Source organism: Melospiza melodia, chromosome 20 (genome assembly GCF_035770615.1).
Source record: "Melospiza melodia melodia isolate bMelMel2 chromosome 20, bMelMel2.pri, whole genome shotgun sequence".
NCBI lineage: Eukaryota > Metazoa > Chordata > Aves > Passeriformes > Passerellidae > Melospiza > Melospiza melodia.
Window position 1 is genome coordinate 6,723,913 of NC_086213.1, and position 13,840 is coordinate 6,737,752.

Genomic DNA, 13,840 nt, shown 5'->3' on the forward strand with positions numbered 1-13,840 from the left:
TTTTCTGCTGCAAAGATCAAGCCTCAGTAATTACCAATTCCAGCAGTTGCTGAATCACCTCAGTACTGGTTGAGGCTGCAGTGAATGAGAGGTAACACAGGGCCCCCATCCCAGCTGTGCTGCCAGGTTTTACCCTGAGAAATGCCACATTTCTGGGGAGGGGCACTGGTGGCAGGGCAATGCTTTCCCCAGGTCCTGAGATTCATCTTGGCATTTCCTGAGTAAAGCCCATTCCTTGGTCACAGGACACCACCCCAGCTTTTGTGGGCTCAATTTGGGGCATGAGCTGGGGTCTCGCTTCAGCTCAGGTCTGTGTGGGCAGGGCAAGCACATCTCTGGCTCAGGGGGAAGGAAATCTCACTAATTATTGATTAAAAGATTTTTCTAAATCTTTTCCATAAGCAACAACTGTCAAGAAAAAAGCCTGATTAATTATAGATCAGTGGCCCTGGCCGCTCCAGGGCTCCATCCTCCCCCACTGCCTGCAACTTGGCAAATTCCCAGCCAGAGCTTTACCCTTAACAAACCTTCAGCAGGGCCAGAGAGCCTCGGCTGGGAATCACAGAGGGATGCAGGGCCTGCTGCATCCCCTGGCAGGGAGGGAAGCAGTGCCTGGGAAGAGCAATCACCACCCTGGCTGGGGGTGTCTGGTGAGCAAATGTGCTGAGCAGAACCGAAACCTCCCTCCCCTCCCCAGCTGCAGCTCCTGCTCTCACTCTGCCTGCTCCTGCACTGCAATTTTAACAGTCATTTATTTGCTCATTTTCCCAGCTTGCCAGTAATTTTAAAATGAGGGGGATCTAATTTAGTAAATGAGATGCTTCGGGAAGGCTTTAATTAGCTGCAAAGAGAAGCAGTGGATCCCATGAAGGGTTTGGGCTTGTTGAGAACTGCTCTCTCAGGCTGAGGCTCCCAGGTGAGGGCTTAACAAACCTTTCAGGGGCCTCTTGATAAACCCTGGGAGTTTGGACATCAGGGGCTTGGAGGGGTCCCACAGCTGAGAATAGAGTGAAGGATGCAGGAATGTTGGCAAAGGAATGTGGGACCATGGGAGCTCTTGCAACCCTCGTCCCTAAACCACAGTCACAAACCTCGAGCACAAAGCTCTGCTCTGCTCCCCGAACCCTCCTTGGGTCCCCTCCATGATGACCAGCTCTGGCCACATTTGTGCCCCAAAAAGCAGCCCTGACCTGCTATTTTTTTATTGTACATCACTGGGTGATTTCCCCAGGCCAGGCAAGCCCCAATGCCTTGTACCAGGAGGAGGTGGGGTCCTGTTATGGGGACGTGGCAGGAGCAGAGAGAGTGCACCTGGAGCTGATGAAACAGCTCGTCTGGAGAGGCACGGGCGGCGTGGCAGAGCCGGAGAGGAGGGGACGGGTCCCGCCTGCCCCCAGGCAGCTGCAGCCGCACAAAGCCGCGTTCCTGGAGGCAGCGGGGCTGAAACTCGAAAGCAAGAGCAGCGTCCCAGAATAGCCCCAGCCCGGGCTGGGGGGAGTGGGGCAGAGCCAGAGGCACCGGGACAGCAGTGGGAGGATGGCACAAGTGCCCTCGCTTTGGTGCTACAGCTGTGCCAAGCCCGGGTGACACCCAGGGTCTCTGCCCTGCCTGAGCCGGGGGCTGCAGCACCCGAGCACCAGGAGAGTGCTGCTCCCCATCCCGGCACTCCCTGCACTCACATCACCGTGTTCTCTGCAGGACTTGGGGAAAGGCTGAGCAGAGCCCACGTTGTGCCACACCAGCATGGGCCCCTGTTTTCCCCAGCCAGCCCCACCGTGCAGCTGTGCAGCACTGGGGCATCCCCTGGCTAAATTTAACCCTCACCCGCTGCAGTCCCCAATCAGAAATTGAAAAGGGCGCCCCAAAAAAGGAACTGAAACTGTCTCCAGTGGGTGCTGACGTGTGAAGGCAAGTGAGCGCCACACAGCCGAGCCAGCTCAGCCCTGAGATAGTGGCCATCATCACCCTGTGGGGGACATCAGCCCTGAGATGGTGGCCAGCTCTGTGTCCCCAAGGCTCTCACCGTGGGGGATCATCACCTTGTGGGGTCATCAGCCCCTGAGATGGGGTGGCATGGTTGGGGTGGCATGGTGCTGCCCAAAATTGCTGCAGTGTGGGTGATGCTGAGCAGGGACCCACTGGGGCTGGTGCCAAGGCTGTGCAGACTCTGTGCCATAGCAGAGTACGTGTCCCCAGGCCAGGGTCACCCCTCCTGTCCCCTGAGTGTCCCTGACAAGGCACCCAGTGGGGTCTTGCCTGACAGGGTGGTCCCTGCCCTGGTGTGGGATGTCCCAGCTGCTGTACACACGCACACACACACACACACACACCACACACACACACACACACGTGTGTGCACACACCTTGCACACGTATGTATACACACATCCCCCCTCCAGTGACCCCAGTGCTTCCAGCCTGGGCTGGGCACCACTGACCCCACACCTGTGGGCCTTGAGGCCAGGAGAGACCCTGACACTGACATTGTGGCCTTGTCTCCCTGTGCCACCACCACAGGGGAACCAGCCTGGACAGCTTCCTGCTGCCACCGTGCTGTCAGGTCACCCTGAATTTACCCACTCATTTACTTAATTAAACTAATCAGTCCCTGCCTGCTGCCAAGGCAGCCCCTTCTCTGGGGTCATCCCTCAGTCTGACCTGTTGCTGGGTACAGGGGCAACCTCCAGGTTCACAAAATATGGGGCAGGTTTCCCCAAGTCTGGGAAATAAATTTATAAATTAATAAGATACAAGATACAAATTATAAAGTACAAGTCATGAATGACAAAATACTATCAAACACCCCTGGGCAGCCCTAGGTCAAAGCCCCAGCTGCAGGCGGCAAGAGAGTGCAAAACCAGGGTTTATTGCCCTGCAATTGGAATAGAATTAAATGAAATAAATAAATGTTTCAGGCTGGTGTGGTCGAAAACACAACCTGAGCATTCAAGCCCATTTGTGAAGACAAGAGCAATCATTTGCATAACTGTGTCAAAACAGCAACTGCCAGGACATGCAGCTGGCAGGAAGGTAGCCCCTAGCTGGGGGTTATTTAGATGTGTATGAAACCACACCAGAGCCTGGGGGAGAGCCCAGTAAACAGCCCCAAAGATAAGTGCCCAGGCTTGTAAACAGATTGTAAACAAGCTGAACCAACTAAAAAATAAACACCTTTCAGCTGCTTCAAAATATTTATTTTTTCAATTTTATTGTGGCAGTAAAATGTAATTCCCAGGAGAGCCTCAGCCTGGCCTGGGGACTCAGCAAAACCTTGTTTTCTCTCATATTCGAGATAAACAGGTGCTGATCCCCAGTCAGGTGTGCTGATAAAGATTTGATTGCAGGGCTGGTGCTCCCTCTCTGGAGAAACATGGTCATTGAATTGCAGACCTTGTTCTGACTCCCTGGGTGGGACTTTTTAGTTTAATGTTAGTAAATTTCTAGGTAGGGAACGGTGACAACAAGGCGGTGGCAGTGGTGGCTGAGGGGTGTGATGGGGGTGGCTGCCAGGGTCCACACCAGGCCCTCGGGGTTAGGCTCACCCAGTTAGCGAGGACTTTTAGCCAGATCTGCCTTTTTCCCTCTCCACAGCCAGGGTGGGCAGAGCAGACAGTGTGATGGAGAGTGGAGGAGAACATTGGGTGCACCCTGGGGCTGGACCCTGCATCCTGCAGATGTGGTGTGCAGGGACATGGCTGGAGCTGGCAGTGTCAGTATGATCTTGGACAGCTTTTCCATCCCTAAGGGTTCTGGGTTCCCACCCCAGGCAGTGACACCCTCACCAACAGCTCCCCACCCTGTGCACATGCTGCCAGCCCCACACCAGAGCCACAGCCCTTTCCCCTTCCTCTGCAGCCACTGCAGGGAAAAACCACCAGGATTAAACATTTCTGCCATGTTTTGGGCGCTTTTGGCCGGACCCCCCAGCTGGCTGTGGGCAGGGGTCTGATGCACATCACAGCCCCCCAGCTGAGCCAGGCACCCTCCCAGGCAGCTGTTTTGACCGCAGCCCCGCAGGCTGGAAACAGCCCTTGCTAAAATTACAGCCCGCCAAAAGCAGGAGCCCGCCAAAAGCAAGAGCCCGCTTGGGCAAACATCAGCTGGGAGCCAGGAATAGCCCCGGCCCCGCACGCTCTGCTGCCCTGGCACAAACTGCCCTGCACGTGGCACCCGGGCACCGCCGCCGGGCCGGGCCAGGGCAGGGCAAGGGCGGGAAAAGCTGGGGCTTGGCGCCAACTCAGCAATGCTCATGGAGGGGGCATTGCCTGTTCCTTCCCTGGCAGCCCGGCATTCCCAGCACAGGCACAGCACCCCCCAGATTTCGGGTCCCAGCAGGGCTGCCCAGGGTGTGCTGAGCCTTTGGGGTGGTTTTGGTGTCCAGCTGTACAGAGGATCTGTGCTGCCAGACCCTGCCTGGTGCCACTACTGTTCTCTGCTGGGGTCATCACAGCCAGCCAGGACAGGTCCCCAGGTGATGGGGACCCGGTGGAGTCCCTGCTCCCAGAGCCACTGCCCAACGTTTTGGCCACCCATGCCTTTGGGAGCCACAGCCTGTGCCCTCCATGGTCCCCCATGCCTGGGTGCCCCTCACACCCTGGCCTGGCACTGGCCTGGACTGGGGGGCTGCAGCCACTTGGGACTCGCCACAGCTGACTGGGCCCCCCTTTCTCACCAGCTGGGGCTGGGCCCACCCTGGGCTGGACCTGGGCACATCCATGGGGCAGCTGCCCTGTGGCCTTTGGGCACAAGGGGCTGGAGCTGGGCAGTGCAGCTGGGAATGGTGAGACATGGGTGGACATGAGGGAACAGGCAGAATAGAGGACATGGGAACATAGAGGGGCAGGGAACACAGGGGGGCATGGTGGGACATGGGAGGAAGAGAGGGCACAGCAGAGAGGGTGGTAGGGCAGAGGGAGCAGTGGAACACTGAGGCCAGGGACATGATGACACAGGGCACAACGGTATCCAGATGTGGGGGACAGGGGGAAGAAGTCATGGATGCCAGTGGCACGGAGACACAGGGGCTGGGGGCATGGAGACACAAGAAATGATTGTATGAAGACACAAGGGACAGCAGCAGGAGAACATGGGGTACAGGGACATGAGGACACGGGGGACAAAAACATATGTAACAGGGCAGAGGGGAAAAGTGAATGAGGACATGAAAGAATATGGTCCCAGGAGTCAGGGGACAGAGGCCAAAGGACACAAAGGAAAGGGCCCCAAGGACATGAGGAACAGGGACAGGAGGATACAGGCGGCGATGGCATGATGCAGGGACACAGGCACACGGACACTGGATGGAGGTGGCAGAGACAGGGACACAAGAACAAGGGACACAGGGACACGAGGCACAGGCACATGGGGCTCAGGTGGCAGTGTCAGGGATGGGGACAGAAGCATGTGGGGCACGGGTGGCAGTGTCAGGCATGGGGACAGAAGCACACGGGGCACGGGTGGCAGTGTCGGGGTCGGGGACAGAAGAACACGGGGCACGGGTGGCAGTGACAGGGATGGGGACAGAAGCACACGGGGCACGGGTGGCAGTGTCAGGGATGGGGACAGAAGCACACCGGGCACGGGTGGCAGTGTCGGGGTCGGGGACAGAAGCACACGGGGCACGGGTGGCAGTGTCAGGGATGGGGACAGAAGCACACGGGGCACGGGTGGCAGTGTCGGGGTCGGTGACAGAAGCGCACCGGGCACGGGTGGCAGTGTCAGGGATGGGGACAGAAGCACACGGGGCACGGGTGGCAGTGTCGGGGTCGGTGACAGAAGCACACGGGGCACGGATGGCAGTGTCAGGGATGGGGACAGAAGCACACGGGGCACGGGTGGCGGTGACAGGGATGGGGACAGAAGCACACGGGGCACGGGTGGCAGTGTCGGGGTCGGGGACAGAAGCACACGGGGCACGGGTGGCAGTGTCGGGGTCGGGGACAGAAGCACACCGGGCACGGGTGGCGGGGTCGGGGCCGTGCAGAGGGCGCCCCCTGGCGGCCGCCAAGCCGCGCGGGCCCCTCTCCGTGCGCGTGCCCGCGGCGCCCCCGCGTGTCCGGCGTGTCCCCGTGTCCCGCGGCTCCAGCCCTCAGCTCCGGGGGATCACAGAGCCGCATCCCCCGGCGTGGGCATCAGGGATCTGCGACGGGGCCCCTCCGCCCACGGAGAGGCTCTTGCAGGGAGGGCCTGCCCCAGGAGCCTGGCGCGGGGGATGCTCAGGGGGATGCTCGGGACCCACGGGTGGGGCGGCGACGGCTGGGGCTGGGGGCTGGAGTCCCGCACTGGCAGTGGTTCCATCCAGAAATGATGAAAAACCTCAGCCTGCCCCCTCTTCTCCCGGATAACGGCCTGTGCTCTTCGCCCATAATTCAGGGGAGGATGGGAACATGCCTGGAGCTCCAGCACATTAATTATGAACCACCCCGCTCATGCAGTTATTCCTGCCAGCACAAAATGAGCTCCGTGGAAAGATCCCTGTGTCCTGCACAAAGGCACTGCAGGTGCTGTGCTCCCGGTGACACCCCCACCCTTCCAACAGGCAGCCCCAGCCCTAGGGAGGGTGACAGGGCAGCGTCTGCAGCGCTGGGACTGCATGCGGGGCCTGCTTCCCGAGCCAGGGCCGGCATTTGGCTTTTCCTGCCTGCCTGCACCAGCACGCAGGGGATATCCCTGGATGCCACCCAGACAGCTCCCCCAGCTCCTCCCCACTGACCCTACAGTGCCATGCCGAGCCCCTGTCCCAGCTGGCGAAGGGACAGAGCCAGCAAAAAAGAGGCAGCAATCCACTGACAGGGCCTTGGCTTTATTCCAGTCAATACAACATCCCCCTCCCAGCAGCTCCCCCTGCCCATCTACAGGGGCAGCCCAGGGCAGCTCCAGGCTTGCAGAGATTCACCTCTGCAGAGATTCAGCTTCACAAAATCTTCACCCAGCCAAGGTTTCAAGGTGCTTTTTTTCCCTCGTTTCCCGTTTTCCACGAACAAGACACATCGCCTCCATCTCCACTGCAGCGGGGCCAGACCCTACGGGGCTGCTGAGAGGAGGCTGAGCAGGGCCAGGGGCAGCAGGGGTGACAGGAGCTGGTCCCCGTGCAGGGACACCCCGCTGGCTGTGGCCCCCCGGGAGGCAAAGATCCTGCGGCTGCGGAGCGGCTGCGGCGGGCGGAAGTTGTTGATCATTTTCAGGAGCGTGGATCCCTCGAGTGGGAAGTGCAGGGTGCTGACGAATGCCTTCAGCTGTGCAGGAGAGAGGGAGGGTGGGCAGCTGCATTGCCAGGAACCCCAGGCCCTGCCCACTATCAGCCCACCTCTGACTGCCCCACTGCCAATGGCACAGGACCCAGGGCATGGCCCCACACCGGTGCGTGTCCTCCCACCACCCCCAGGGCTCTGCTGCAGCCAGACCCATAGGTAAGCACAGACGCAGGTCCTTACAAGGATCAGGTCTTGGGTTTTCAAGGAGCTAATTGTGTTTTGGTGCCAACAGTGGGCACTTAGAGAGTGGCTGGCCCATGACTCTCTCAAGAAAATACATCTACTAAAATGCTTGAGCAGCAGAAGAAAACTCCTTCCTTCCTTCCTTCCTTCCTTCCATGCATCCATCCATCTCCTTGGAGCCTCTACTGAGCTTCAATGGATTCACTCCCATTTCTCTTTCTGAATGCCAAGGCTGGGCAGGAGTGCAGTATGGATGGCATTTCTCCCCACTGGCAGGTGGCCACATCTCCATTACTTAACCTTCATAAAATTAATTAATTGCCAAGTTGCCAGGAGCATTATTATAGAGATGACTTTCCCCGTGCTCTTGCTCTAGGGTCAGGAAGGACAAGGAGAGAGGTCACCCTGGGCACCCAGCCTGTGGGTGCTGGCACGTGGGGCCGTGCGTGGCAGTACCTGCTCCCGGCCGATCTCCACCGGCTCCTCGAACACGGTCCAGAGCACGGCCTCGCTGCAGTCGGGGGTGGTCAGCGAGCCCTGGTAGCGGTAGTAGCCCGAGAGGCGGGCGGCAGGCGGCAGCAGCGTGCCCAGGCGGAACGTGGAGGCCAAATCCACGGAGTCCCCTGTGGGGCAACACAGGGACACTCAGCCTGTCCCTGCCGGGGATGTGGTGGGGATGGCAGGGCCGCCCCCATCAATTTCCCCTCAGCAGATGAACCCAGATGAGCTCAGAGAATGGCAGGGTCCCCCATCCAACCCACTGGGGTGCATCCCTGCCCTCCCATTGCAGGGTCTACCCTTTCCTGCCCTAATGAGGAGGTGACTCACCAGCGTGGGAGACATTCCTCAGCCCTGCCACGATGGTGTTGTAGTTGGTGTTAGTGGTTTCAGAGATCTGTGTCCGGGGAGAATAAGTGGTTGAAGTCAGGCAGAGCCCGAGCAGGGCAGAGCTGGGTCATCCTGTCCTGCCAAGCAACCACAGGCAGAGCCAGCCTCCCCTGCTGCAGGGCAGTGGGGAAGGTTCCCAGCCAGGTTCCCTTGCAGTCAGTGGGTTCCCCAGCCTCTCCTGGCCTTGACCCAGCCTTCCTGCCCCTTCCCACTCCTCCAGGACACCCATACAATGCTCACCCAGCTGCACCACCAGCACCCAGTTTCTAGGGGGCCCCTGCAGACCCACCTGGAAGAAGAAGCCGAGGACAGCCAGCCCATTGGGATGCCCCTTGGCCTCTGCCAGTGTCTGGTACTTGGCATTCATGTGGACAATGTGCATCTGAGGAGAGCACAGAGGCGTCAGGTGTGCACAGCTGCCCCCAGCCAACACTCTGGCAGCAGGACATTCTGCTACGGATCCTTCCAGCCAGCTTGGCCAGACTCTGAGCCAGCCTTTCCCGTCTGGTCCTATTGGCACTTCTGTGGGGTGGGTGCTTGGAGGATCAAAGCACCCCAGTGAAGCAAGAATCCTTTGAAGGGTGTGCAAAAGGGGGCCAGCAGTCCCGGGGTGCTCGCCAGACACAGAACATAAATTCTGCTTTCCTCTGGCAGATAATGAATATTTTAGAGGCGCAGAGCCTCTTTCATCCAGAAGGATCCCAATGTGCTTAGCACAGCAGGCTCCTGCTTGCTCTCACTTGCATTCACTAACTCAGTTTGTGACCCCAGCAGGGCACAGAGCCCCCCAAACCCCACTGAGTGCCTTGGTTGAAGCAGCTTGGCCCATGCATGGTAAAGAAACACCTCGAGTCTCACTTCAGCTGCTTTCACCAGCCAGGTGCCTGTGCAGGACCACTGTTGATGCCACCAGTGCAGAGTCACAGAGCCCCTTCACCTGCTGCACAACAGCCTTGGGGTGCCCCAGCATCTCCCCTTCCCACCCCACCAAAGGCTTGGGCAGCCCAGAACGTGCTGGGGTTTTTCTCACGTACCTCCATGGGGAGCTGGCGCCCATCGAGGGTGTGCTCGGAGCCGTTCCCAGCCGGGCTGCCCCAGTGGAAGTGGAGCTGGAGCGCGCGGAACCGCCCGGGGAGGCCGCCCCCGCTGACGGCGATGTGCTCCGAGGCCGACTCGCCCGCCAGGCTCAGCATCACTGCAAGGGCAGCAGGACAGGCTCAGGGGAGGCTCGGGGTGGGGAACAGCCCTGGCACAGCTCCTTCCCTCCAGCTTTGTCCCAGCACTAACATTCACCTGCATGGGATCCTGCAGCACCCCGGAGTGGTGGCAGAGCCAGGCCCCCGTCAGGATGGTGCCTGGGGAACTGGGAAAGGGGAAGGTGCCCGGCTTCAGCACGCACCTGTGTGCCCGTTGTTGGTCAGCCTCCACTTGCCAGGGGGAGCCTGGTCGTAGCCCTCGAAGAGGATGTCCCCGAGGCCGCCATCCCGCTGCAGCCGGCGCCTGTCGATGTTCACAGGGGACTGCCTGTCCCCACCACATGTGGCTTTCAGCTCCTTCCAGTGGCTGGGCCCTGCAGAGGAGGAGCGGGGGCACCACGGGCAGCCACCAAACCACCACTGCCCCAGAAGGGGACACAGGCCCACGGGTGGCTCTGTCCCCAACCAGCCCTGCCATCCCTGCCAGCCTGGCCTTGCATCCCATGGGAGCTGCTCTCCTGCCCAGCTAAGTTTCCTTCCTATTGATGAGCAGGGGCTTATTCCAGCCTCATCCATAATTCAGCAGGATTTCCTCGAGGGGCTGGGGGCTATATTTAGCCTGGCAGCAGCATCCACATTGACGCTGGTGAAGGGCAGGCTTTTCTCGCTGCCCCGTCTGCCTGCTGTAACATGTTCAACCTACTCACACTGGTTCTGTCCAGCTGTGACAGGTGACAATGCAACCTGGCCACACAACTCGTCCTGGGGCAAATCCTACACATGTTCCAGAGTGACCTCACGATGCCCATCAGCAGCTCCTGGGGTGGGGGGTCACCTTGGCAGGAGCTGGGTGAGGACACAGCAGTGCTGGCAGCTGACTGCACCCACTGCAAACCCACAGTGCTGCCTGGGGGCTGTGAGCAGGGTCCCCATGGCTGCCACCACGGCCACACCACACAACCAACCCATATATGTGGCTGGCCCCCATTGCCCCAGCATCACCTCTTCTTGTAACCCTTGTGGCAGCCCACAGCTGTAGGATGCAGCCAGCCAGCCACCCTGCTGTTCACTGCTCCATGTGGCTGCCATGGCACCCACTCCTCCTCCTGGTGCAGCCCAGGATTGAGGTGTCAGCCCTGGGCACTGCCAGTGTCTGTTCTCAGTCCCAGCTGGGGAGCAGGAGCTCCCTCAGTGCCTCCAGCCCTGTCCTCCCGGGGCATCTCCATTCCCAGGGGAGCTCAGCACATCCCAGCAGGCACTGCTGGCTCTCCTCACACACACATCATGGCTTTGCCTACAGCCAGGGTTTGGGGAACTGTTCCCCCAGCGGTGCCCCATAGCTCAGCTCTGACATTCACTTCCTCTTGGGCAGACAAAACCACAGACACTGGTGGGCTGTATCCCACCTCCTGCCCCCTGGGCTCAGCCCTTACCCTTTATGTTCTCCTCTCATTACTTGGAAGCCCTGGGAGCTGCAGCCTGGCCGTGCCACCATCCCAGCGGGTTCCTGGCATCAACTGGGCAGCCCCACAGGTTCCCAGGTGCCTTCAGTGAGGGGGGACATTCCCCATGGCTCTGCTGCAGGCACACAGCCGGCTCCACGTGGCTCCAGCCGCTTCCCACCGGCCCCTCTGCCCTGCCAAAACCTGCCCAGCAGCGCTGAACCGGGTGAGGCCGAGCCCAGCAATCCAGGCTCAGCAGCCACAGGGCATGGAAACCCAAGAGCTATAAAACAGCTGGGCCGTAACAGCTGATTAAATGCTTGATGATCTTTAATTAACCTTTTACAAGCTATTTGTAATTTGTATTTATGTGTTTTGAGACAAAGTGCCCCCAGCCATGCTTCCCTCCCCATCCAGGCAGGGCTGCTCAAAGGGTGCTGTCCCTCCTCAGTCGGGCCCCTGGACCCTCAGGCCCCAATGCTGCCTACACTTCATGGGGATTCTAATAGAGTCCTTTAAAGCCTGGACTTAATTTGTTTCAGGTGGAAGGGGGAAAGCTGGTGCTGTCCCAGGAGCACCTGGACCTGGCTGAGGTGAGGGCTGGGGCTGAGTTGTTCCAAGGGGCTCAGGTGTTTGTCAAGTCCCTACAGAAACATCCCCGAAAGTGAAGCTCCTCTAACCATTCCCATGGGGGAATTTACCCTTTTCCATGCCTCACTCCCCATTGGGCCTTGCTGATGCTGCCCAGGGCGCTCTCAGCTGGGCACTGTGGGGGGACACGAGGGTCTGAGCCCTGCCCAGCCCCAACACAGCCACACTCGGCACCACTCACCACATCGGGGGTCCTGTGAGTCATAACACCACTGCCCTGTGGGAGAAAGGAGAGCTCAGGGCAGGTGATGGAGACAGGCACCCTTTCCCAAACCCACCTATGGCCATGCCCAGCCCCCCGACAATGAGGACATCCCCCAGTGCAGCCCGGGGTCCCGCCAACACTTGTGTTCATCATGGTTATTTTTGGCGCTTGTGTTTTCACACCCTCCCTGCCTCCCCCACACGCTTCACAGGGAAACCTCCCTCAGTATCGCTGCTCCAAGGCAGCCAAACCTCCTGCTTACTGTGCTCCTTCCCCAGCTCTCGAGGAGCCATCCCCCCTTTTCCATCCTGGGCAGCCAAGGCTCACCCCACAGCAGGGGCGAGCGGGAGCCGAGGGGAGCAGACACAGCCGTGTCCGGTGTCCCTTTCCCCTGTGCCCGTTGTCCCTCTTGCCGTGCCCAGTGTCCCTTTCCCCTGTGCCCGTTGTCCCTCTTGCCGTGCCCAGTGTCCCCTTCCCCTGTGCCTGGTGTCCCTTTCCCCTGTGCCCGGTGTCCCCTTCCCCTGTGCCCAGTGTCCCCTTCCCCTGTGCCCGGTGTCCCCTTCCCCTGTGCCCAGTGTCCCCTTCCCCTGTACCCGGTGTCCCCTTCCCCTGTGCCCAGTGTCCCCTTCTCCTGTGCCCGGTGTCCCTTTCCCCTGTGCCCGGTGTCCCGCGGCTCCCAGGGGGCTGGCAGCGGCAGCAGGGGGCCGTGGGCAGGCCCGAGCCCACGCTGTGGGGATGGTGGCCGGCCCCGTCACTCAGGGCCACCCCAGCCAGAGCTGCCGAGCTCCCACCAGCGCTCGGGTGGCGCTGGGCACCGCGGGCTCCATGGCAAGGGCTGGCGCAGCAGGTGCGGGGACACCGAGGGGATGCCGAGCAAGCCCCGCTCCTGCTCTGCTGGCTGCACACCCGCCCAGGGCCATCAGCTCTGCAGAGGGGATGCAGGGCACCCCATCAGCTCCCCGCTCTGCGCCCGGCAGGAGGCACAGAGGAGCCGGTGCAGCCCGGGCCCAGCCCACGGGAAGGGTCCCCGCTGGTGGGGAGGGCGATGCCAGCGGGCCGGCTGCCGGCGAGCCGAGCCACGCTCTTGTGCCAGCCACAGCCGCTCGGAGCAGCAGGACAAAGGCAGCCCTGCCAGCCCTGCCGGCCTCCACCTGTGCTGCTCAAGGCCCCAGCCTGCGGCACTGCATCCACAGTCTCACTGGAGTGATACAGGAGACACCAGCCCCCGAGGAGAACTGCGAGTGGGACAGAGCAGGCAGGACTCTGACGGTTCCCAGAGCAGGGATCTTGGGGTCCAGGGGCAGAAAATCTCCTGGGAAATCCTCAGACCTGCACGCAGCAGCCCTCGAGCATCCTCCGGCATGAGCCAAGGTAGCGCTGGGCGCCCCAGCCTGGCCCGGATGCAGGTGAGCACCCAGCGGCCCGGGACGGCAGCGCCCGTTCGCTCCGAGCTTTCGTCCTCATTGGTGCTTCCCGGTGGTGCAGGTCAGTGGGGCGGATGGGCTGAAGCCCAAGACCCCACTGTCCCAAGGGGGCCCTGGCCCCACCATCTCGAGCCCCCCCGAGCCGGCAGCACTCAGGGCCGTCCAGCAGCGGGAGGGGCCGGTGGGAGAGCAGGAGAGGGTCCTGGGACAGACTGGGTCCCCCAGCCCCTATTGCCGACCCCTCAGCCCGCATCACCCCTCGACACGTGGGAAGGGAATGGAAAAAGCGGCGCCCCCCAAGCCCCCCAGCCCCGCGCCCCCGTCCTCTCCGCCCGCGGGACCCCCGCCCCGGGCGCAGCTCACCTCCCGCGGCCGCTCGCACGACGAGGGGCAGCGTCAGGAAAGTTATGCCGAGCCCGGTGGGGCCCATGGCGGCGCGGGGCAGCGGGGGGACCCCCGCACCTCCCCGTCCCGTCCCGTCCCTCCGCAGCGCGCCCGGTGCCGGGCTGGGGCGGGCGGCAGCGCTGGCAGCGCCCGCAGCCCGGGAGATGCTCGGCTCCAGCCTGGGCTCTGCTCTTACATATTCATCACCCGGGCT

At 61.1% G+C, this 13,840-nt stretch overlaps 1 protein-coding gene across 1 annotated transcript; it reads right to left on the reverse strand.

Annotated features, from left to right (window-relative positions):
* Nucleotides 1-6,781: 6,781 nt before the first annotated feature.
* On the reverse strand, nucleotides 6,782-13,840 carry LOC134427442 (carbonic anhydrase 15-like). Its single transcript, XM_063173283.1, has 8 exons — nucleotides 13,606-13,840; nucleotides 11,795-11,830; nucleotides 9,724-9,894; nucleotides 9,359-9,519; nucleotides 8,614-8,706; nucleotides 8,265-8,331; nucleotides 7,893-8,059; nucleotides 6,782-7,235 (listed from the first exon to the last, which is right to left on the reverse strand). The coding sequence occupies exons 1-8, from the start codon at nucleotides 13,670-13,672 to the stop codon at nucleotides 7,023-7,025; spliced, it is 975 nt and encodes a 324-aa protein (XP_063029353.1). The 5' UTR covers nucleotides 13,673-13,840; the 3' UTR covers nucleotides 6,782-7,022.